The sequence below is a fragment of the Pezoporus occidentalis genome, unplaced genomic scaffold, assembly GCF_034315485.1.
Source record: "Pezoporus occidentalis ecotype Australia unplaced genomic scaffold, CSIRO_AGI_Poc_V1 ctg39, whole genome shotgun sequence".
Lineage (NCBI taxonomy): Eukaryota > Metazoa > Chordata > Aves > Psittaciformes > Psittacidae > Pezoporus > Pezoporus occidentalis.
In genome coordinates, this window is record NW_026915713.1 from 8,903,695 (window position 1) to 8,929,624 (window position 25,930).

The 25,930-nt window shown below is 38.8% G+C and overlaps 1 protein-coding gene across 3 annotated transcripts in view; it reads left to right on the forward strand.

Annotated features, from left to right (window-relative positions):
* Nucleotides 1–271: 271 nt before the first annotated feature.
* The window catches only part of SLC22A16 (solute carrier family 22 member 16), a 32,958-nt gene continuing 7,299 nt past the window's right edge, over nucleotides 272–25,930 (forward strand). The window contains exons 1-7 of one of the 3 annotated variants that reach the window (XM_062632518.1): nucleotides 272–391; nucleotides 16,981–17,457; nucleotides 20,255–20,372; nucleotides 22,243–22,792; nucleotides 24,673–24,800; nucleotides 25,072–25,181; nucleotides 25,716–25,815. In XM_062632518.1, coding sequence (XP_062488502.1) covers nucleotides 342–391; nucleotides 16,981–17,457; nucleotides 20,255–20,372; nucleotides 22,243–22,792; nucleotides 24,673–24,800; nucleotides 25,072–25,181; nucleotides 25,716–25,815 — 1,533 coding nt within the window. In that variant the 5' untranslated portion in view covers nucleotides 272–341. Of the gene's footprint in view, nucleotides 392–4,929; nucleotides 4,967–16,980; nucleotides 17,458–20,254; nucleotides 20,373–22,242; nucleotides 22,793–24,672; nucleotides 24,801–25,071; nucleotides 25,182–25,715; nucleotides 25,816–25,930 lie in introns of those variants that run through there. The other 2 variants (XM_062632519.1, XM_062632521.1) reach the window with 2 other exon arrangements.

The window sequence follows — 25,930 nt, forward strand, 5'->3', positions numbered from 1 at the left end:
CCACCTTTTAGAAGGAGCTGCCCGAGGCGCTCGGCCTGGGAGAGGGATCGAGCCACTCGCTCAGCTCCGAAAAGGGACAGGAGTTTGGTGCCGCCGGCTGCTGACCGGCTCCGCGCGGGCGACGGTTGGCAGCGGGGCGGTGACCGTTATGCCCGCCCCCCGTCCCGCCCGCTGAGGCGGAGGGGCCGCGCACACCGCCCTTGCGGCGGGGCTGCGGGCGGGGCGCTGGACCCCGCCGGGGCACGGCACGGCACGGCACGGCAGGGGGCAGGAAAGAAGGTGCCCGTCTCCGCACCGCCGCGACAGCGACAAGGAGGCTCCTGGGTTGCTGCCGTCCCGCCATGGCTCTCGGCTTCGAGCTGCTCTTCGACTCCCTGGGACACTTCGGCAGGTACCGGCGCAGCCCCGTCCCGTCCAGTCCCGTCCCGAGTGGGGACCGCAGCGGTGGGCTGCGTCCTGCGCCCCGCGCACACGGGCACCGTCACACCCGCAGTCACGCATCCGCACTTAGGGGCTGACGGACAGCAGCGCAACAGGGTAGCAAGCTACCCTCGGGACTCACAGGGACAGGGGGCAGGCGCAGGAACACGTTATCGTCTGTCGCGGAGTGTACTGCAGGGGCAGGCGCAAGCACAGACGCACACACGGAGGGGCTTACACATGCATTACACACGTGCACATACACTGCACACACACAGAGGAGCTGACACATGCACTGCACACATACTAGCATACACACACGCTGCAGCCCAGTCTATAAAGTCACACTCTAGAGCTAGGCACTGATGCATCTATTCGCAGCGCTCTACACATCAGCCATATATAGTCTTTTATGCGTGTGCTGTGAACCATGCATATGCTCACATAAGCTATGCAGGCACGTATATACATGCCACTTTCACATATGCATGCATACACTAGCCGTCACACTAGGCTCACACACCTGTAGGCATTTATACACACTATTTATGCAGTCACACATTCGTGTACATGCACTCTTAGACAATGTTCACATGATTCTTGTACATGTCAGCATGCAGCCCCACACACACAGTCCCAGGCCTGAAACAGCCTGAGCTCTTCAGGGGTGACAGGAGGTACAAGCAGTATGTATAGGGGTATTGTGCAACACACAGGTGGGCTGTTTCTGCACAGAGGAATGGGGTAGATAGTGTGTTTTTATTGTTGTCTTGTATGTCATACATGGATATGTAATATATGTATGCATATTTATCAGCAGGGGATTATCTATATGGTAAATGGTGGGTTGCATAGTGGCAAGTTTTCTTCAATGTGGTTTGTGGCTCTGATGTGTGTGTATGCAGGCCTGGGCTAGTTAGATGGGATACACTGATGGGTGCATGTATGCTTCTGTAGATGTGGATGCGGGGCTGGTGTATGAGACTCTTCTTATAGCAGGTAATGGAGAGGAAATGTTTCATGAGGAAATGAAATTTGAGATGTGAGCTTAAGAGGCACATATCTTCACAGTGGGTTCTGTCCTGTACTTTCATGATGTGCTGGTCAGCATGGATCTTGCAGCCACAAACTCCTCAGAGCAGATGTCTGGAACAGACCAGTGTGTCACAATTTGACTACAAGCTCAAGCAATTGAATTGCAATGCTGCACTTTCTAGCTCAGTCACCAGTGGGCTAGCCTAACCCACAATGTTGATCTCCTGTCTATGAGGGTAGGAGCAGTGTTTTGAACAAGTAGTGTGAGCTCCTTTTTAATGGTGGAAGTGCATACCTGAGCTTTACATCAGAAGTGGCTCTTCAGTATCATGTGCAAGCAGTAGTGGTGGGTATCAATAACCTGTGCAGATACCTAGAATGGAAAGACTTGTTTCTTTGCTTAACGGGGACCTATGCTTAAATTACATGTTTGGCTAAGTTGTGATTTACAGGCCTATCTGAACAGTATCTCATTCATTATCAGTTCTGGATCAGCAACAAAACTTTGTTCTGTGCAAACTAGGAGAGAAATCCTAGCAATCAGTTTATTTCACTATTGCTGTTGTTATTCTGTCTTGTGTGGTCTGTGGAAAGCAGGCATTTGACTCTGAATACTGAAATAACTACTTAAGTAGTTATTTCTAACTACTGAAGTAGTTTTCCTACTTAGGAACATTTATTTATGCTTCAGATAAAGTTTTCACAACTACTTCTTGCAACTAAAGGGAGAACAATTCTACAGTGATAACCTCACATCTAGGGGCCAGAATATTTGAGATGCAGTTCAGTAGGGTTTGCATAGGCATCTTAGACTCATGGCTGTTTGAGATTTCAGAGATCATGTCCTTGGAGTAAGTATAATTGTAGCTTATGGTAATGCGCCTGTTCAAACAAACACAAAAAACTCCTTCTAATCCCTCAGTACTGCTAGGCAAATGGTAAGTTGCTCTAACTATGACTCTGAAGTTAGTACTGATTATTTGGTATTTATGCATCATCATGACTGACAGATAACTGATCACTTCTTCAGTTTAATCATTTCTTATAAGGCCTGTATAAGCTATGCATATAGATTCTGTAGATTCTGACTTTTGCCACAGTCAAAGTCTGAGCAATCCCAGCATGAGTGTTAGTATTTTGAGGCTGTTTTCATTTTCTGAAAACCTGACAGATGCAGTGAAGATTTGCCAGCTGTTTATCTATATAAATACATACACGGTGAGAGTATGTTTGCTTTATATATATGTAATGTATATAATATATAATTATATAAACATCATTTTCATACACATACGTAAAACTTCCACTGTAAGACTGTGAATTTTGCAGAATTAACATTCATATGGATTCTGACAATATTTTGCTTTCCAGTTGACTCTCCTTCAAGTGTCAGTGATGCTATAGTTCTTTCAGGGGTCTTTAGACTGGGCTCTTTCATGAACAACCATGAAAACGTAATGGCTTCTGTATCCTTTGCCATTAAAGGAAAACTTTATGCCTGTCTTTGAATTTAGACATGGGTAGCATCTGTGGCCTGAAAATTCAAGTTTTTTTTAAACCTTGTTCTTGAGTCTGTCTCTGGAGCATGAGATCACTGCTCGCTATTGCAGAGGTGAATGAAAAAAAATAGTCCTGACTGCCTCAAATGGCCTCATCTCTAATGTGCTGTCAGGCCTTACAGTGCCCAGTTTGCCTGTATGGAACTGCACCCTTCTCCCATGCCCAACTATGCCTATGGGCTTTGCCTTTCTGCCCCCTGCCCCTTCCCCTTTCCCTTTCTGCCCACCCACTTCAACTGCAAACACCCGCACGGGGCCTGTCAGTTAAAGAGGATATAGTCAGGCAGTTGCCATCATTGGCAGGCCCCCGTGCTTTGAAAGAGGTAACATGACTAACGGGCATAAGGTTGGTAGCAGAACATGTGCATAGTTGTGAGGTGTGCCTTGGAGTCTGGCTAGCTCACACTGCCCATCCATCTAGTTCCCAGGTAAGCTAAAGGACTTATAATAACTTTAGTGACTTTAAACTGCCATTAGGACACAGAACTTTTACTTATCTGCTTGCTGGTGAGAAACAGTCTATGTATATTGCAGCTCTGATCTACACCATGACAGAGTGCTGAACGGAGACATGATCTAATCAGGAATAGCTGTCTAGAGAGAAATCTGGTAAGGTACCTCCTATTGTAAGTGTGGGTAAGAGTAAGGATTTGGTTTCCCAGCTGGAGTGTCTGGTAGCTATGAGATGCAGCTTACATTATATGTAGAGTTTTCCCTGTCATTTACAGTTTTCAAGACTTGGCTTATACTTTAGCTAAAAGCAGGTGGTGAAAATTGTCAGGGAGAGAGAAAGATTGAGTGTCATTGACACTATTTCTGGGATTTGTGATAAAGTATTTCTAGAATCTTTTAAAGGATTGCCTTTTATCTTACAATATTCTGCCTTTTACAAAGTTGAGTAAGTTATCCAGATTTCCAAATGCTGGTATTATAATGTATTTTACTAGTAGTTAGACTATCTAATAAATTAGCAATAACTGCTCTTTACTGAAATGTTTGTGTATTTATTCACTTCTTGATATCTTTACGTTGTTGTCTTATATGAACTTGTTGCCTGGTCAGTGGAGTTCCTACAATTTTGACTTTAGAAGCAACCAATACAAGGATTAGCAAGGGCTGCTACTTCAGATACTTCTCACCTGTTGCTGCCAAACGTGGAGCTTAGTAGAGAGTAATAAAATTACCGACACTTTCAACATTTTTGTTAATTTCCCCAAAACTTTTGTAGTGTTCATAAATAGACCAGAGATTATGCTTAGTTTGTGAAAAAATAAAGGCTTGACTTTTGTATAGAGAGATTCTTGCAATGGACTTCTACAACGCAGGCCCTGCTGGTCAGTGCCATAGTAGCCACATTAGAACACTTAATGCCATTTCTCTTCTCCCTCCTTTGTAGCGTTCTTGGTTCACTTTTAAAGTCCTACACCAAATGGCGTACCTTCTTTTCACATCTCAGAACTTTTGCAGCCTCCTATTTTCATGCTGATGCCCTTACCCTTCTTGTTTCATAGCTCACAGCCCATGTGATCAGATTGCATCTTCTGCAAATTGTGGTGTGTACATGCTACTTCCAGGAATCTTTGGGTTTTTATCAAATAACAAAGAATCCCAAGTATCTCAAAGATCATGTTCACCACTTCTTTTCACACACACACACACAAAAAAAAGAAAATAAGAATACTTTCAAGCAATTATTTTTCGAACTGAAATATTTTATAGATGTCTTGAAAGCTTCTTCCCCAAGAAAAGTAAATATTTCAATTGGAGAAGTGTACTTGCTGGACATGCAAAGAAATTGGTTTTTCTTTTCCAAGTTAGTATGGAGAAATGGACAGTCATATTCAGCATTTGAACAGATGATTAGCTTTAACTTAGAAAATGGAAGCATTACCAGCTTTTTCTGGAATGGGGCTTTGAGTAACTTGGTCTAGTGGAAAGTGTCCCTGCCTATGGTAGGTGATCTCCTAGGGTTCCCTTTGAACTCTAACAGTTCTGTGATATACTGGCTATTCTATACGGTGGAAAAGTTTATCACAACATATCTGTCATTCACTTTTCAAAATGTGCAAGTGGACAGCTGTTTGTGTTTACTGGAATGTACCAGACAGAAGAATCGCAAATCAAAGTCCTCCTTTGGCTCCTACTCAGGGGTGGTGTTTGACAGAAATGTTTGATAAGTGTTCTTCAGCTTTATAGCTATGCTATATTATAAAAGCTGAGTCAGTCTGTGCTCATCTCAGATGTTCATAGGATAAAATAAGTGGACCTGACTGCATTTCTTTTTTCTTCCTTTTTTTCTTGGGGGTGGTGGTGATGTCTGAATATTTTGCAAAGAGTACTTGATCCTGTTTCTGAATGGTATCATAACCTTGGAGAAGCAAGACAAGCCATGCGTTTTCACAGGGCAGACTCTAAAGCTTAAACAAAGATCTTATTATCTGTGCCCGACCAGACAAAAGTAGAAGTACACTCAAGTCTCGTAATCAGTTGGATACTGGTAAATGCTCCTGGATAATGGTGACAACACACTTTCAGTGTGGCCTGCAAATGGTACTAACAGTACTTGCTGGGATCCAGGTTGTACTGGAAGCAGTCTAATGCAGGATCTGCATAGACAAAAGCGTACAGCAGCAGAATGTGGTGACAATATCACCCTGCCTATTTCTGGATTGAAAGAATAGATTATAACAGTAGAAGTAGATTAAAAAGTAGAACACAATAACAGAAAAATAACCACATAAAACCAGGATGAAATTACACTTGTACTATCCATTACCCCTTTAAGGTTAAAACCTGCAATACAAGCCACAGTTAAGGCTAGTAAATCAATTACAATTTGTAAAACAGCTGCTGAGGTTCAGACTGCACCTCTGAAATGTTGGCAGCTCCCCAGGGTGGCTTCTACATAAAATTGTAGCATGGATATAGTTATGGTAGCATGAGGCAATTATCACAGGCATCAAGGAGCTAATGATCAGCTGTCCCATCCCAAAATATTATGGTATGAATGAAAATGAAATATATAAGGCACTGCACAGTGTGTTCCCTGTAATACAATGCCTGGGACTGAGATACTACTCTTAGGAAAGTTTCTGTCAATAGTTTTCTCACAGTAGTCATGATTTTCAGTACTAAGATATCTCAAAGTTGGAAGGAAATGTTTTATTAAAGGGCTTACTCATGGAAAATTTGACCAGTTTATTGCAGGAAGCGAAATGATACAAGTAGAAAACAAAGTTAACTTTAGAGAGTTTTTCTAAGGCCCCAGAAGCCTTCAGCACATGCTATGAAAATTGCTGTGCTACCATTTTGCTATACACAACAAGAATGGAACTTAGATGCATACACAGCTGACATTTTATTTAAGGTAGCTTGAGGCATGAAGCTGTAGCAGCTGAGGGAGAAGATGAGATTCTCAACTTCTCAGAAATATGGAAAAAATAGAAAGACGGAAAAAATAGCAAGACAGAAAAAATACCAACCGAAGTAGCTATGTCTCAGTTGCAAGGCCAAGACTGTCAGACATCAGAGAAACTGCTGTGTATGCAACAATACTTCTGTTACAATGCTTGCTATGTTGTTAGCCTTCCATTAATACTTGCTGTCAGTTCCTTGAAAATAGGTAATTCCAGGAAAGACTGATTTTGTTGAACTGTTGAATGGAGAGCATTAAGATCAGAGAAATAAGAGATCAAGCCTGTTCTGGAAACATGAAATACCAAAGGTATGGAAAGTGAGGGAATAAAACCTTAAACTTTCTGAGAAAGAAAAAGGAAGATTAATGCAATCATTTAGAACTTAAAAAGTAGGCAGAAATAATTTTTTTTAGCCCTTAAATTGCAGGCATAGATCTTTGTGTCCTTGGTGAAAAGTTGGAAAATATTACTAATAATACTCGTTTAGCCCTTGTTCTGTAAATAAACATTACCGTATCTATGATACAATATTTAATTTGGTGGATGTCTGTCTAGTGCTAGAGAGCAAGTCAAATACAAAAGGTGAAAAATGAGCAATACTAGGTAAGAACTATCCAAAAGCATTCTCTGACATGAAGCCATTGCATATATGGTGAGATTACACTGATGAGACCACATTTAAGTTAAGTGATTTATATTAATGTCTCATATTCCAGAACAAGTTCTTGTTTGGATTTTTCTTTTTCTTTTTTGTATTTTTTTTTTTTTAGTCTTTGTAACTGGTCAGCAGAGGTGGGACCTGGTGTAGGTCAGCAGAGCTGGGAAATACCATAAGCTTGTTACAGCTCCACCCTTCAGAGAGAGATAGTACGTATTAGTTCCAGGGTCAGAGCAACTGGGACCTCATCTCACTTGTGTTTGTATTTTAGGCTCCTCAGATAAGTGCCATTGTTTGTAGATCAGAGTAGTCAAGCTCAGTTCTGTCTCACTTATCCATTGAGACTAGAGGGAGAAGCTGGTACAAAACCAGATATAAGTAGAAGGATCCTGGTAGGTCTGAGCAGAATCCAGCTTCTTTACTGGATTCTTGTGGAGAATGGGACCTGTATATTGCTTGTAAATATTTACATAAGGTTAGAAAGCAGCATTATTCCAGACCATTCACTTGTATCAGCTGCCATAAGAGAAACACACAAGGAAAGAACCTGACAGTACTCTGGTATAAGCAGGTAGAATAAATGTTACAGAATATATTTTATAAGAAATCAAAATGCATTCTTAGCCTTAGGAACAGTCAAATCCGCAATTTACATTTCTTTGGTTTTAATTTAAATTGCTTCCAATTTTAACAGCTTAAAGAGGAAGGTAGTAGAATCATCTTCCTTGAAGATGACAGGAAATGAAAAGATTGCTTTCCATTAAGAAATCCAGGAAAACATAGAATAGCTCTGTCTGTGGGTCATGGAAGAATTAAATGACCAATAAAATCGATGAAAATATTTTTTCTTTGGAAAGATCAATATTTGCTGTTAAGAATTTGGCAAGAGATGATGTAGAAAAGCTCTTTGTCTAGTTAAAATCAAGGGAGTATGCCAAATATCCCAGATCTATTAAATCAACTTTCGGCATTTCATACTATTTTATGTACTCTGCAATGTGTAAATCTCTCACAGGAGAGAAAACAGGAATATTTTTCTTGTCTTGTGAAGAAACAGGCAAGCCTCATATTTAGGACTGAAAGTGGAAGAGGATATAAGTAAATAAAAATTGGATAGAAGTTCATGACCAAGTTGCTAATCAAAACAAAACAAACTGGAAAGCTCTCCAGTGGGAAATAATCATTTAATAACGCCTTATTAGGGGGCAGACTCCCATGGCCATTTGGCAAAAATGGGTTAAGAACTTCTAGGCAAAGAGTGGGTTACACATCTGTAGTGAAAAGGAATAGTTTGGAGGGAAGTGGAGCTACAAACCTACAAAAAGATGCCGAAAGTCCTCTTGTGCTCAGTAACCTTCTTTTATATGGATTTAGAGGTAACCTGCCTTGCCTTGGAGAAGTTAGTCTGTCAGGGATACTAACCTGGATGAGTAAGAACGTGGGTGGGACAGATTGCCTGATCTTGGAAGAGCCTTTGTTCTGAGCAGCCCTTGTAAGAGCTGATGAACTGTTGGTGGATCATCAGTGTAGACTCCTGAAAAGAGAGAAAGAAGGGGGCTATGTTTTGTTCTTGTGTTCTTGTCCTAACCAGACTTTAACTAAGTAGAAGACGTAAGCTACTCTTACACAAAGCTAGAAGCTGGTGTGGAGGCTATTTTCCCTTTAAATGTAGTATGTAGCTGCTAAATAAGGATGTACTTAAACACTTCATACATAAGCAAAACCAAATTAAATAGAGACAATGCTATAATACTATAATAATATACTATGCAATAGTAAGGCTTAATTGCTATTTTCTTCAGTATGGACAATTTTCACCAGGTTATTCAATCGCTGGTATTCAATCCATGGTATTCAATCCATGTATTTGTACCTTCAGCTATACCAAGTTCAGGGTTTTGCAACAGAAATATGTGACTAGAATAACAAATAAGTAAGAACACAATTCATGTGAAAAGCAGTTAGTTTTATTTCAGGATTATAGATAGAAAAAATCAGATAAAAGAATTAAGATAAAAAAATGTAAGTTTACATAGTTTCAACAAAGTTAATGCAATCTGTCATCAAGGTAAGCAGCAGAAAACGTCAGATTTCCTAAATGGGAAAAGGAGAATGAAATATAACTGTTTATAATGAAGTACTGCCTATGTCTGTAACTGCGTGGAATCTCAATAAAAGCATTTAAATTCTGTTAGACACTTCACAGATTATGATGCGAAATGATTTGCTTACATAAGCTGATGGAAACACTACAGTGTGGAAGTGAATTAAATAACTGATTTGTATTTGTTCTCTATAAAAAGGCTGACCCAAAGAAAACAGTGTTACCAAAGATTTGAGTTTTCCCTGTGAGAAATTACGCTAGTAATAGCATGCAGAGAGAGTATATGCTAATTTTCCAGATGTTAGATGCTTATAGAGCCTGAAGTGTTACTACTGTTCAAGTGTAACCATCACAGAATCACAGAATAGTTAGGGTTGGAAAGGACTTTAAGATCATCAAGTTTCACCCCCGCTGCCATGGGCAGGGACACCTCACACTAATTCCAAAACAAACCTAAATAACTTAAAAACTGCATGATCATGTTCTTTTCTAATTAATTTACCTTGTATGTGCCCTTGACACACGTAAAGCAGAAAAGACAAGTGAAAAACTAGAATGAAGTAGACTGACTGCAGCTCTGCCATCGGAAGGTGTTGGAATTGCTGTTGAAATCACAGTCCATTCCTGCTTGCCAGCCTTGTTCCCACTGTGATTGCTGCTCCAGTGGTTACTGCTGTAGACCCATTTGGAGCCATGATCTCAAGTTCAAGGCCTGATTTACGGGTACCTCTGTGGGTGCAAATTTACCAGAATTACAAAAATTTGTTTCATACTGATTTTGATGATCGGGAAGAAGGCTGACCAGAAGAGGGTTAGAAGTTAATGTGCACCACTTCATGTCTGACCAGTGTTTTTGGTGATAGTTTTAAATGCCCATTTTTTATTTCCCTTTTATTCCTTTATTTCTACTAGTTGTAATATAGATACTATACATTCATGAAGGAGTAAAATTGCAGTTTCTCCTGACAGCAAGCAAGATGTCAGGATTTTTTTCTTGCTGCCCTTTAAGGGCATCTTTAATGGCAGCTGCCCTTTCTGCAGTCCATGGCAGAAAGCTATGGTACTAAACTGTTGAAACCCAGCAGTATATATCAGCTGGATTATTTTAGTCACAAGTGATGACAGAAAGCTAATGTGCCTGACTAAACAGCCACAGAACTGTTCCCTTAATTGCCAAAAAAAAAGGTACTTTAAAAGTATGGCTTTTAATTCTGTAGCACTAATTCTTGATTTTTACACTAATGTGACCTGCTTATCGCAAATGTGCAGTAGTGAGCAGCCAATGTATTTTTCTTCTTTACTCTGGTGAATAACTATTGGGCTTGTGTTAATCGGAGTGAAACATACATAAATTCAATGGGATAGAAGTGTTACAATTCTTCAGAGAAGCAGGTTTAAACGATAGTAAGAGTGATTTGGTAAATATCTGCTGTTTGATGACTGCATGTTGATACATACATACATTATCACCAGTGATGATACATAATTCCTGGGGCCTTTCTGATCCCTACATGTTTTCTTATTCCTATTGCACCTGTGCTGTTGGTATGCCCAACACAACATCTTCTGCCTCTGAAAGCAAATTCTGGAAATAGCTGAGACCAACCCTTACTGGTAGTTTTAACTACCCTTAGGGGGGAAAAAGTTTAATCTTGACACTAGAAGTCAAACAAGGCAATGTCTGTTGTGTATTTAAAGCTGCTTCCAAATCTGCACTGTAACAAAAATACAGCTCCTGAGACTCATTCAACTCCTTTCCTCTTGAAAACCGAACGTTAAAGTGCATCATAGCTTTTTGGTTTAGAGTGGAAAGAATGCTGAATGGCTTTTCTCACATTAAAAAATAAAAAAGAGAACAAACCAGGGTGGGCTACAGAGGTGAAAGTGGTTACTGAAAACAAGTTCTTTCAGAAATAGTAAGTATCTGGAAGTTTCTTTCCACTGAAGCCATCCTGTTGAGTGTACACTGCACAACAAAAACATACTGTGTTTTCTGAGTAAGCAGTTTGCTAAGAAAGTTGTTTAAAAGACAAACAACAGTAAAATAGTTCTTGTAAAGTCTGTGGAATTGTACTAATCTTTTGCTAATCACAGAACAGCCTTGTGAGTCTTTCCTACACTAAAAGGACTTTTAAATTTTTATATTAGCTTTTGATGAATATGTAGTAATTCCCTCTCTCCTCTCTTTGACGGACAGACAAGGAAACATGTATTATCAGAAACATCTTCTATTTAACATTAGTGTCCAACAGTAAGTTTTGTCCCTGCAGTAAGTGACAATGGTAGAAGTAGTCTGAGGCTGGGGGCTTATTCTCTAATGCATATGCAGCAATGTCCAATTCAGGTATTTTTGCATGAGAGATATACCACCTTTTAAATACACTGCTGCAGATCATTTGCATGGATGCAGTATAAATTGGATCAAGCAACTAATGTGGCTTGGTCTATTTTTTTTAGTCATCATCTATTTTGACTTTTTTATTTTTCCAAGTTAGATCAGTTTCCCAGATAAAATTCACAGCTGGTCCACATAAAAAAGTACCACTGCAACTGAGGATAGAGTGCACTGTGTGTCAGGGGATGCATGAACAGCAGGAAAGGAGAAGGGAGGAAATACCTTACAGTGACAGGATCACAGAGATGTTGTGTCATGAGGCTACAGACAGAGTGCCACTGGTCTGAGATCTGGTTAATTATCTTTATGGAATAATACTTTTTCAATTCAACATTGACATTATCATATTACCTGTTGCTTTTCTTACTGGTGAGATCTTAAAACTTGTGAGGAAAAGTTAGAAAATGTAAAGTCTTGTTTACTATAAGCTGTAAACTGAAAAAAGAATAATGGGGAGGAAATTTCTCAGAAATATTTAAGAAAGACTGGAACATTTTCATGTTGTGTCTTGCTCAAGCTTTTGTGAAGACAGTTTTATGCTCATTTGACTTCTGGCATTCATTAGGAGTCTCTATACTAGAGCAGTAACCTACAAAGTCTTCTTGACTTCTATATTTGACACTCTTGGCAAGAGTGACGAAATGTGCTTGCCAAGTAATTATCTCCCATGGCAAGTCACTGAAGAGATGGAAAAACACTGGGAGAGATTATCATACCTTTTAGGATAATCATGTTTACAGATCTTAAAGAATGCAAAAAGCATGTTTATTTTAAAAGAAAAAAAAGTCTGTAAAATAGGTCATTGAAAACTACTGTTTGCAGCAATATGTGTTATGTAATCCAGTGGGTGCACGTGAAAATAACTGGTTTATAAATCACCCTTGCCAAAACCCGCGCTTTTTGAGATCAGCGCAGGACAACAGATCACAGACTTGTCTTTTGGTGAATTTAGAGAGCATTTATTGCTGCTGCAATGGTATTTTTGTGCAATTCTGATGCATGACCAGCAATATTTTTTTTTTTCAGGGAAATATAACTTTAGAATGGAGTTTGGTGAGCTTACTAAAAGGTTTCTATTACATGTTTGCCTGTAATAGAGAGATTAAAGCTTAGTAATCAAGGAGTTACTTATCAGTCCAGTGTTCTTAAGAATTCAGGAAAAGAGTTAATAATTTACAGTAGGTATCAAGGATAGCATAAACTTTAACCTGTGCCTCAGGGTCAGTGAAGTGTATGACCTGTATACGTTCTGCTGAGACCTCCTCACACAGCAAAGCCTTGCCAGGGGCTGTTCCTGGTTCCCCAGGCAGGTGGGCGGTGCTCCCCCAGCATCAAGTTCTCCCACAAGGAAGAGAAGCTGCGACTCTAGGGTTTTAAGATTAGAGAAGAACATTGAAATGGCCACAGACAAGAGGGCTGAGAAAAAAAAATCATGCACCCAAAGGTGCAAAAGAGGGGTCCCAAATTAGCAGTAGAGGAGGCAATAGCTTTATGTTCCTCTGTGTTCAGCACTGTCTGCTGCCTCAAACCCTGTTCTAGAAACCTGAGATCTACCATGTCTACCACGGGGCCTGGCCTGTGTCTCTGCTGTTCCTTTTCAATCTTCAGCTGTTCTGGAAAGCAAAGTTCAATGGATCTATAGTATTCTTCCATCCCACATTATCAACCTCCCCACATACTTTTCATGCTTTCTTTATGTTTGCACTAATGGCCAAATTAATTCCTTTTTGGTAACTGTGCAAGCTAACAAATTTTCTGACCTCTGTCCAACAGGTCTTTCTAGAAAAGCTCTTCCCACCCAGAGGAGAGTCTCCGCTGCTCATAATGTTGGGCTTTTCAATCTAGCATCTAGTGGGGATGACTACATGACTACTGCAGCTGGCAATGGATTTTGTCTTCAGAGCAAAAGAGGGCTTTCAGAATACTTTGTGTGTGTTTTTTACATATATATACATGTGTGTATATATATGTATGTATGTATGTATACAGAGAGTCTTAGCCCAGCCCAACATGGAATTTTACTGGAGAGAGCAGTACTTAGGTTTTACAAGCAGGGGAGAAGCCCATAGTGAGGTGGCAGCCCACTTGTGTAGGTTGGGATGCCTCCAGCCACTGCTGCTGCCAAATATGTTTCTAGCTTCATATCAGGCCTCATTCTCTCCTGTTCCTTCTCCCCCTGCCTACTCCTTGGCTTGAGCATGTAGAGGTTAAAAACTGTGCTTCAATCAACCTTGCAACATCCTGCAGCAACATGGCCATTTTGTTGTAGAAAACATGTTTTCCTGTTCTTAAATGAATTCATAGGCAGCATAAATTACATCTATTAATGTGTATCTGGCATTCTGTTTGCTTAGCATACGTGCTGCAAATTAGGTAAGAAAAATAACTGCAGAGTGGATTTCTTCATTGGTGATAAATAAGGAGAAGTAAAATGGAAGAATGGTTTTACGAAAATCCATTATATCATGTTCTAAGTTAAACCCTTGAAAGATGAATTAAATACGGCATGACACGGATGTTTTTTTAAAATAAATCCTTTATTGCTTTTTATAGGGGTGGAAACTGTGCTATATGACAAAAAGAAAAAATGAGGAAAGGGTAAGGGACCATAATGTATATAGTTTTAGTAAGTAGAGGGGGATAACTGATAAATCTGTACAAAGAAATTATAAAAAACAGGGAAGATTTATCTAAGGTTGCATATGGATGTTTTATAAGCTGATAATAATCTTACACTGGAAAAAGAGACATCAAGATTAGATTTAATGAGAAACTTTCCAACAAAAAGATTTGACAGTGGAATAGTCTGTCACAATGGTTATTAAAGTATGATCACAAGCATTGTTCAGGAAGAGATAAGATGAAACTCTCAAGGGAGCAGTTAAGCTTAGCTAGACCTGATTCAAATCAGAGCCCTGGTGATGCTCTTGGGTTTGGGGTTTTAAAAATTAGTGTGGTGCATTGGTTCATGCCATCTTCACAGTCTGTATCCTTAGAAGTTATCTTCTCTGAAGCCTCTTCAACAAGAAAGGCCATAAATATAATTGTCCTGCTCACTCTTACTGGGTGGAAGAGAAATTATATTTCTTCATATTTCTTGTACTGCAAGAGCTAATTAGGAAACTTGAGAAGACCATGTGGGAGTTTGAAATTATTTCATTCTTCCTCTGTCTGGGAAATACCAACTGGAGACTGCAGTTTCCTGATGCTTAATGACAGATGCTGCAAATACTGGGGATCCTGGCACCAGGCATACCACGTTTTATTAGCTAGTAGATGTAACTGCACAAGCTCTAGGGATTTAATTTGCTACTTGCTAGTGGTCTTCCAGTCCTGATTTCAGTCATTCTGCATACTGCAACAGTAGCCAAAGTTGTTGATTTTTGGTCTTGCATTGCGATTTTTAAAATGTGTTTGTGACTTTTGATGGGAACAGTTAAAATGAAACTAGAGAAGAATAACTAAAAACTGTTGTTGACCATATTTATCTGCATTAATAGGGCAACAGAGGTTACATTTCAGATAACCTTTTTTTGTGGTCCAAGATAGCCTCAAAGCCTTTCAGAACTGTTTTAGCCTTGCTTTGATTTATGGCTAGCTACTTAATCCTCAAGAAGCTGTTCTCTTGAGAGGGAATTGATAGGCTTAAGGGATGCTGTGGGCATGTTTAGCTTCTCTTTACAGTATCTCTCATAAGGTTTGTTGGGAAAAAGCAGCACAGCACCTCTGCGAGACTGCCTTGGAGTGTCATCAAGACGGAAGTGGAGCCAGATTTTAGGCTGCCATGATGGGTTTAGCAATTCAACCCTTTCTTCAGACTGCTGTGGATAAGTTAATAGAGCTGTTGTCAAGAGAAAGGGGGGCAAAAAACACTGCACCTGAAGGGCAACAATGCTATTGGAAAGACAGGATGGGCAACTGGGTTTACATTTACCAAGGAAAGAAAGAGGAATCATGAGATAAAAGACAAAGGAGAATGGTGAATGGAGTTATGTTACATGAGAGAACTGTTTAATTGCAGGAATTAATTGGACATTCAGACAATGTATTCAGCAAATTCTATTTAAATACTTTGATTATGGATAGTTTAGAACTGAATTGGAAATTGTGCTGATAGATGATTTAAAAGTCCTAGGCTAGATACTGCTGCGATCTTAATTATGGGAATTCAAAGGTACATTTTGGAGATTGTTTTGAATAGGAGCAATCTAGAGGTCACGTTTGTTATGGGGACTGGCATTGCTCTGACTTTTCCCGTAAGATATTTCAAGGCAATTATTTTTTAGGCACCGTTTCCTTGAACTTCAGCAGAGATAGCCTCTGATAATTTAAAAAAAAAGCTGCTTTTCTTTTCATATGATCAAGGCCCACCATGTACTGCAGTAAGGATGTACATGTAGAAGCTCACTGAATAATAATTGCTTCTTCAATTAGTGCAATTGATTTGCCTTCAGGAAATAAAAAGTGGAAGAGAAGACAAAGCTATGTTGTTTTTGCTGAACAGATGTACTAATTACGTGCATAGTTTTCGCATTTAATTGAGGAAAAGTCTCCTTATGCTTAGATTACCAGAAACTGTCTAGAATTTGCATTCAGTGATCCTAGACTTCATTGCAAGTCTTTCAAAATTCAGAATACATGTGCAATTTATATACTGAGATTTACTTGCATGTTAAGCATGTTTTAAAAGCTGTTAAAATGCCAAAGTTCAAGCTATGCATAAAACATTCTTTTACCACATTTGCTTTATGATACAATCTTTAATGGCAAACTGCGCACCCTGTTGAAGCCAAAACTCAACCCTGTTTACAGCTATGTTTTGGTACCAAACATTTCACGCTGTTCAGATTCTATCTTCCTCTGCGTGTGTCTACATGCATTCTCTCTTTGCCTTTCGGAGGCAAAATAGGGAGATGGAAGACAGATGGAACACACTTATATGGATAAATTAGGTGAAATGAAGTGCATAATGTATTTGGTTTGTTTTATTTGATGCACATACCTCCATCCCTCAGGACCTGAGGTTTTTCTAACCAATCAAGTAATCTAAGGCCTTATTTTGAGGGAATATACTATACAGAATTGAGAGGGTAGAAGGTTGCTTCAAACTAAGTGCTTAAATTCAAAATTGTTTCTTTTTAAATGTTCTTCTCTGTGTATGGCTAAACACATGACTAAAAGTAATATTATTTTCTGGCAACAGATTACTGTGGATCTCATCTTTGGTCTCTTGCAGGGCTTAGATAATACTGAAGCAGCACTATGTAACAAAATACTAGACACTTGAATGATGTCTCCATTTACTGATCCTAGCAAAATAATTCTGTTGATTTATTCTTTTTTTCATGTATAGAGGGCTTTTCTTTGGTAAACATTTTTCTTTCCCTTTACAGATTTCAAGCATGTGTTTATTTTGCAACTGTCTTTCAAGCTATGTCATGTGGTATCCATTACCTAGCATCTGTGTTCATGGCTGTTACTCCTAAATTTGTATGTGGGATCCCTGGAAATGTGAGTAGTATTCTTTTCCACAACTCCTCCAGATCAAGCATAGAGGACATCTGGACACTATGGGCATCAGCAGAAAATTACATTGTAGTCCAGCTGGAAAATGGAGAAATTTGGGAACTTGATCAGTGCAGCAGGTCCAAACGAGAAGTCGGTTTGGATCTGACATATGAATACGAAGGCAACAAGTCCATATTTTCTTGTTCTGATGGATTTCTCTATGATGATACAAAGTGGAAGAGCACTGTTGTTACACAGTGGGATCTGGTCTGTGACCGAGAATGGCTTGCAAAATTAATACAGCCTACATTCATGCTTGGAGTCTTGTTTGGAGCAGTGATTTTTGGTGACATTGCTGACAGGTAAATTGCCATCCTCTGAAAACTAGCTTCAGAATGCAGTAGCTTCACGTATATCTACCTGTTTGTTGTTCTCATTCATCGTGTATTCATAATTATGTACTCCTAATTCAGGAGTTTTAGATATCGTATTATTCACAGTTATGTTTAACTTAATTTCTTTCTCTGATACTATTTTAAAATGTATTTGCAAATCATCTACTTTTATGTACTTCTACTTTATGTACTTTATCTACAATTATCATCAATTGTTCTAGGCCATTGCTCTGTGCAGCTAGCATTTTAGGCTCTTTGTTTAACAGGAATAGCAATAGTTAGTAGTAATAGCAACAGTAAAACCTGAGAGTAGGTTTTCATTTCATTTTCCATGAGGAGAGATTCCTTATGGAAACATAATTTTTTACTTCTGGATATTATAAACAGCCAAAGGGCTACTGGAAGATTAAAAATAGTATATTTCAAAATCACAAATTTCTTAACCTCTGTCATGAATAGGGCTCTGTGGGGCTGATGAAAAGGCTTTGAGGGTTTGATCAGGCCCCATGTTCTTAAAATAAATACCCATACAGTATTTTTCCTTGCTGTCCAAATATAGTTTTTCCCTGAATAGTTAACTTAAACTTTAGTCTCTTGAAGGTTACTCCAGATGGGAGGAAAAATGGTTGTCAATGAGCTGAGCTGTAGTTTCACTTACTTACCAGCACATACAAAGTTCTGTTTGAGTATGAGGAGAGTCAGTCCATGGAGGGACTCAACCTGAGCAGTCTCTTGCTCAGAGTACTAAGGCTGTCTTTCAGCCCTCCACCCTCCAGCACTTCCTCCCTGGATGTTACCTCAGATCACACACTGGGATCCAGCATCAGAGCAGGTCTCAGAAGCATTAGAGAGATTCAGTTTGTACATCTGTATCCTGCTTCTTTTGGTTTTCTCTCTCAACACAAGAACATACATTCCTACCTGAGAACAACACCCAGCTATGCCCCTCAATCCGTATCAAACACCCAAACTATGTTGTACTTGTTTTTGTCTCAGGCAGTTTATGTACCTGTGTTTTGCTTTGAAGGCTTGTTTAGTGTTATTTATCTCTTGCTATAGAGGAGCTTGTTGACTAACAGCTCTGTCAGGTGAAGGGTTATGTTTTATCCTGCAGTCAACAGTATAAGCAGAAAAAGGAGACCAGGCATGTAAATTTCTGATTTCCTTCATTAGCACAATGCTATGGTGGGCTAGTTACAACATGGCAATGTAAAGGTAAAGATGATCCTTTTTTTAATTTGGCTTTCAGAACACATGGACTCAATCCTGCTTCCCCATCCAAGGCTTTGTAAAACTGTGTTTAATACAAAACCAGAATATAGTGCCAACATTTGCTCTGGATCCCTTTAAATCATTCATAGCTTTATTAATTAATATTCAGATGTGATTTATAAGGTTATGATCATATTATTCTGATTTCCATTAATTCAAGCCATGGACAGCCGGTAAAGATAATACATACATTCTGAGTTGCAGATATACAAGTGTAGATTTTACAGCTGAAAGTGATTATTTTCTGACACATTCTGGCTGGTGGAAAGTAAGTTTATGGGTCTCTTCCATTCCCAATCAACAGACTTCCCAACAGAATTGTTCTGTCAGCTAGGACTCAATGGGATCTCTTCTGGCAGGGATCACAAACCAAATGTGCATGACTCCAGGTCAAGGTTGCAGAAAAATAGGGTTTGTTTCAATACAGAAATACTCATGAAGGAAAACTGATAAATGAGCCCACATCCCTGAAAGTCTTCAGACTGTCTGTGAAAACACAATATCCACATCTGTGAAAAGCTGTTGGCAGTGGACTAGGTAATAAGAGTCCCAGAGAATATTATCAGGGAAGAAAGGTGCTTTGTATTACACACATTTTGTATTACAGAACATTTGTAGATAAAATATAATGAATCCTCAATAGAGTCTTGTAGATATACTGCTGATTTCTAGGTTTTCTCCTCAGATGAGCTTCTTATTGCTAGTATGTGCTCCCTTATTTAGGGAGAACTGGCTCTATTCGGTATATTTTCTCTCTGAGACATGGGAAGAAGATAAACAAATAGAAGTTTCTTTTTACTAAATATCCTCCTTTTACACTGGAAATTACTATGTTGTTGATGTATTTGACATACATTTTTGCTTTTATTAAATGATCTTCCTGAATTTCTGTATTTGCACATGCATGCTTCTGTGCTGTGATGCAATCAGAAAATTCAGGGGAACTATGTGATTGTCATTTATTGGGGAATTCAACTTTAAATAAGTGGACAGAGATATGTTACAGAAGCCTTTCATTACGATCCAAATTGGTTGTTTGGCAAGAGATGTCATGTGTTATCACAGCTAAATTGTGTTAGAAATTATTAACTATATACTACTTAATATAAAATATGTGAAAAAATGAGTCTTACGTACTGTCCTCATAAATAACAGAATACATTTGCAGATTAGTTACGTAGAAGTTAAACCTGAAACTGGAGATGAGCAGTAAGTAATTCTCACTTCTGCACATTGCTTCCAGCTAAGAATTGTGGAATGGAAGTTCCATCCATAGGAGCTTCCTTTTTCTTGAAGGTTGAAAGTACTGAAAAATGAATACAGGTAACTAAACTAATGTTTTTGTGGTGAGTGAAAGTATTAATTACAGTATTTCAGACTCAGTTCCAGATAGGCTTTCTGGAGTTGCAGAAAAATACAACTCCATTTTTTGGTCATATTTTAATGGAATGTTCGTGGTTATTCATAATTTTATTACTGCTGTGATTTTCAGGCTGGGAAGACAGCGTGTTATATGGTTCACAAGTACTGGTCAGTTTGTATTTGGCATCGCAGTGGCCTTCACATTTGACTACTACAGTTTTGTGATTGTGCGCTTCCTCCTTGCTATGGTAAGAAAGGATGTTCATCCTGGTTCTTTCTACTTGTCATTTCCTACCCCTTCTCAGGAGAACCTCCCTTTATATTATTACATACCTACTTCATTGTTCTAAAGTCCCCTCTGTTGCACTTATTTCAGCAGAGCAGGGAGAGTCTGAATGTTCTTGGACCACAGCACTTTACCTCTTTGAATAAATAGAAAGCGTCTGTATGAAGCAGTGTTTGGTACTTCCTCCATCCCAACCTCTGCTGGACTGGTAATTAAATACCAAGTGTGAGCAGCAAACTTTGATTTCCACATTGCGGCTGCCATTGCATTTCTCCTTATTGTTAGAATTGGAGTATATTTTTCTTAAGATAGCGAATCTATAATTATGATTTTTATCTCTACTGTTTTGAGTGATGGAGGAGAGATGCACATTTTTTCTTCCATGTATCTCTTTGGTGTTTTAAGCTACATCTGAAATACTAAATACATAGGTAGACCTGTTAAACACCTAGATGTTTACACTGTACTTACGGTTATTCCAGTATACGTGTTTGTGCATAATGACACACATAATTTTATGTATGTGTATGATATATATCCATTATCCGATATTCAATATTTTTACATAGTAACCAGTTTTGAGTTGCTGTTTTACATCTAAAAGTATATTTGTAGTCTTCCAGTATATGATGCATAAAGAAATTAGAATGCTATCACAAGAAAAATGATGCAACTTACTTAAAATAGGTTAGAAATTTGAAAATAATCACATAATTTATTTTGTTCCTGCTGACAGTACATTAGGCAAGACAGCACTTGCATCTGAGGCACCCTTTTCCTGATCAGAGCTCAGAAGGATTTCCTAGCAGGAAAAACTGCATGGGCATTTGAGCCTCAAACAGTGAGATCATCAGGAGTTCCTCTTCTGATTCCTTTAGCTGTTGATGCTAGAGGCTGTGGTCATTCAGAAAAGTAAAAAGCTCTGACTAGACCAATTCTGTAGGTTTTAACTGCCCACTGTGACTGACCTGCTGGATGGAGGTCTAAAGCTGTAGCCCCATGCCGCTAAGATCAGCACAGCTTTCCTGCCAGGTTAAGTGGGTTGAGAATCAGAAATTATTAACTGGAATATTTTTAACCAGAAAACTGACTAATCTAAACAATATACTGGAATATTTTCTAGTCTAGATTTTCTAGCTGTGTTTTGAAATGTTTTGAGGTACCAAGAGTTTGACTGTTGCTAGAGAAATTGAAATATACATTCAATAACATATATATTCAATGAAGAAATACTATAATGCAAAACATGCCGGTAATCGCATTCAGTAGATAACATATAAGAACCTATAACCATATGAGATTCTCTTCCAACATTGTCAAACTTTGATTTAATGAGATAATTTACAAGGGTCTGGAAGGTAATTCACAGTAAATTTGCAGTTCCTTGATGTACAGATTATTAATAGTCTACTTAAAAGCCAAGGTTAGGATTTTCAGAAGTGGCAATTAGTTCACAGGACCTCACTTTTCGCCAGCATCCAGTTTGCTATGTCATGAAAGGACGTGATATTTGGAGGTGAAGGGCTTAGTGACATCAGCAAATTAGGCTCTTTTTCAGGTGTTTCTTGCTGACTCTCCCCCACTACAGAGAAACATACAAAAATCACATTTATAAATACAGTGCCTGGGCATTCTGAAGCTTTGAGTGAACTTTTTCTCCATCTGATTTGTTTGCAGGGGTTTTTCTGTCAGTGAGGGACATGCCAGTACAGTGACAAGCGTACACGAATGTGGAAAACTGTTAGCTGTTTGTTTTTACTGCTGATGTACAAAGAAAGTAGACACAAACCTCACTACTGTTTTTGTTTCTCTCTCCCACCCCAAACCCCTAGGTTTCAAGTGGCTATCTGGTTGTGGCTTTTGTTTATGTGACTGAATTTGTTGGCATTAAAGCACGAACCTGGGCTTCTATGCATGTCCATGCTTTTTTTGCTATGGGAATTATGGTTGTGGCACTCGTGGGATTTTTGGTTCAGACCTGGTGGGTCTATCAGATATTTCTCTCCATAGCAACTCTTCCCTTTATCTTGTGCTGCTGGATGCTCCCAGAAACACCTTTTTGGCTCCTGTCAAAGGAAAGATACGAAGATGCACAAAAAGTAATTCATATAATGGCAAGATGGAATAAAGTAAGCACTCCCTGCAAAGTTTCTGAACTCTACTCTGTCCAACAAGATGATCTAGTGAGTGGCAGAATGGGTGACAGTGACACATCCTCAACAAAGAAGCACAACATCTTAGACCTGTTTTGTAACTGGCACATTGCAAGAAGGACCATCACAGTCTGGCTGATCTGGTTCACTGGGAGCTTGGGGTACTACGTCTTCTCCCTCAGTTCTGTCAGTCTAGGAGGCAATGAATATTTAAATCTCTTTCTCATAGGTAAATATTTTTGTACCTTATTCTGTTGATGACAGAACTAGAACATAACATTTAGAAACGTCTATAGATTTGACAGCCAATTTTAAAACTGTTTTCATTCAATTATGAACCCTCTTCAAAAAGTTTCTTGCTAACTTTTCAGAAAGTTGACTAACGCAGAAATGCCATTCACTCCAAATATTACTGTTTCTGGAAAAAAAAAAAAAAAAGAGAATTTAAAATTTTTTGGTATACAAAATTCTTCTCCATCTGTCTTTGCTTGTAAAACCATATTCTTCTTGTCTCCTCTTTGCCCTGCAAGCATATAGCAGATCTACACAAACACCAAGGGAAGCAGTCCAGCAACACAAAATGTATATGGCTCTGTTAAAGGCACAAACTAGGAAAATGAGAGAAAAAAAAAATTTTAATCACTTATAATCATGATATTTTATGACTGTGTAGAAAATAATTTCATAATTCTCGGAAGCAAGAGTAACTTTATTTGTCTCAAAAGTGTATTTTTAATTTAGTTGTAGTATTCTTTTAATTTTAATTACAGCCTGGCTATAGTCTTCCTCTGGTACATAAATTGTTTATAAAGGCAGCTCAGTGTATCAAAGGCCTGACCCAAAGCTTGTTAAGATCAGTGGAAATATTCCATTGACTTCTAGATCAGGCACGCAGCTCTGAGCCAGTGAAGAACTGAATCATGTGCTTTGCTTTATGCAACATTCACTCAGTAGAGTGAATTCACATCAGTAGAGTGAACACGACCGTTTCCTGCACATACACACACAGAAGGACTGGTCTCTCCTGAATTCAGTTTGTGTTGTCATGTATGATAGCATATTCATAGGTTGATATGTTGAAGAGAGGATGCTAATATTGCACAGATAAGTAAACTGTCATGGTGGGGTACAGCGCGTAAATCACCATATCCACCTCTTCCAAAAATATTTTAGCAGACTAACAAACACAGAATAATTACAACCTGCTTTTACCAACACAAGATCAAAATAGTTTCCTGCTATTATAGATGTATTGACATATTACATGTGCTTAGTGAAGGGGTGCAACATATTTGTTCAGGGCTGTATCTTACATTCTCCCTTGATTTTACACTGGGCATAGTAGCGTTCTTCACAAGCAAGTTGGGTTTAAGACATGTCTGAACTGGCTTAGGTTCAATATAATTTGTCTAGGTGCAAATCATGTTTACGCATGGTTTGTGAACAGTTGTAGCCTGTTCATTTAAAGGTAAGAAACCCCAGTTCCTTTAGAGCTGCAGAAGTTTTTCTCTGGAAAGAGACATTAGGAAGAGATGATCTGAGTAAGAGTGGGATATTGTAAGCAACTGCCCTCTTTTTAATGGACTCAAAAACTGGACCTGGAGAGACCTTGCTTGACTTATATGTTGGGGTGATTCTGGGCTGAAGCTGGGGGATGCAGCTGTGCCTTTAGTTCTATGTCCAGGTGGAAGCTGGCAAATCCTGAGAGGTATGTCAGTGCAATACTGGCAGTGTTCTTTGGGGGGTACCTAAGCTGTTGATGTGAAAATACCTGAAGCAGAAGAGCAGCAAATAGAGAGCTTTCAGTCACAAGTGCCAGGGTCATGGCCTTGCTGGTTTGTGTAATTTTCCACCTGAAAGAGAAACAGAGCTGGTCTGCATTGTGAAACCCATTTCCCTTGTCCTCTATCCCCTCCTACCGTATTTTAGGCCATGTTTTCTGCCTTCTGCTGCCATTTCTGTTAACAAATGAACTAGCCCAACACACTGCTTATCTCTAGATTTCACTTATTTATTACCCTCTAGATTAAACTAATCCTCATAAAGAGGAAGTTAGAGTTATAACATGAATGTGTGTAATCATGACTTAAAATAATTTCATCCTGACAGGTGCTGTGGAGTTGCCTTGCTATGTCATTGCTTGCATTGGGATGGACAAACTGGGAAGGAGAAACACACTCATTCCGTTCCTTATTTTAAGTGCACTGATCTGTGTTTTAATTATGTTCATACCTCAGGTTAGTCATGTATTGTTGAAAGTGTTCCTATAGTCAAAATTGATTTTAAAGGCTCTTGTCTGTAGATGGCAGCTGCTCTTTCTGAAGCATGTAGCTGATTAAAAGTGGTTTTTAAATTGCAGCTATCAATCTAAGATAGATTTTTGTATTTTCAGTGCAGGCTTCACTGTTACTGCTTGTTTAAAGAAGGATCACAACTTTTGAAGGATTTAAATGAAGTTTGGAACTGTTATTTTCTGGAGATTTATTTAATTGTGCTCTCTTTCAATAGGAATTCAATATATTAATTATCTTGGCAAATATGGCTGGAAAATTTTCAATAGGTGTGGCATTTGGCCTTATATATCTCTACACAGCAGAACTATACCCAACAATTGTAAGGTAAGAACTTTTGCCAGTTATGTATTTTTTATTACTTTGCTCTTACTTCCTTTCCATTGTTATGCTCTTGTGCTAGATCAAGCAGCTCTTGGCATCAGTGGCAGTGGTCTGAAAGATTTGGGATGGGATGAGTTCCTTGGCTGCTTCAGAGATGCCTAGGGCTTGGCTGTACCATAAATTTTGACTCAGTTTTCATACCATGTGCATTGATTGATTTCACTGCAGAAGTAGAAGAATACTCAATGGGAACTAGAAGAACAGTAGTTTCTTAAGCATTATTTATGCCTTTCTTACAATTCCTGGTTTCTTACGTAGTCCTGTGGTCGATGCTGAATGATGATTCTGGTTTTAATCTTAATTATAGAAGCAGCTGAATTTTGCTACAATATAAATTTACATCAGTGTAGCAACAGCCTCCTGGTGTAATTGCTTAAAGACACATGGACATTTTACTGATGTTTTAAGTGGCTGTGCATTTCTAATTGTTTCCTTTATCTGCCAGAAGTTTTATCAAAGTCTTTGTTTTATGTATAGATCACTTGCTGTTGGAAGTGGAAGCATGATGTGTCGTGTAGGAAGTGTGGTTGCTCCTTTCTGTGTATATCTGAGAAGTGTCTGGATTTTCATGCCACTTGTAAGTATTTATTTCAATGGTGAACATTTCTGGTTTTGAAAATGCATCCTGAAAATTTCAGGAACCAAAAGCTGAACTTGTATCTTGAAAAGGAAATTGAGTGAACCATTCCTGT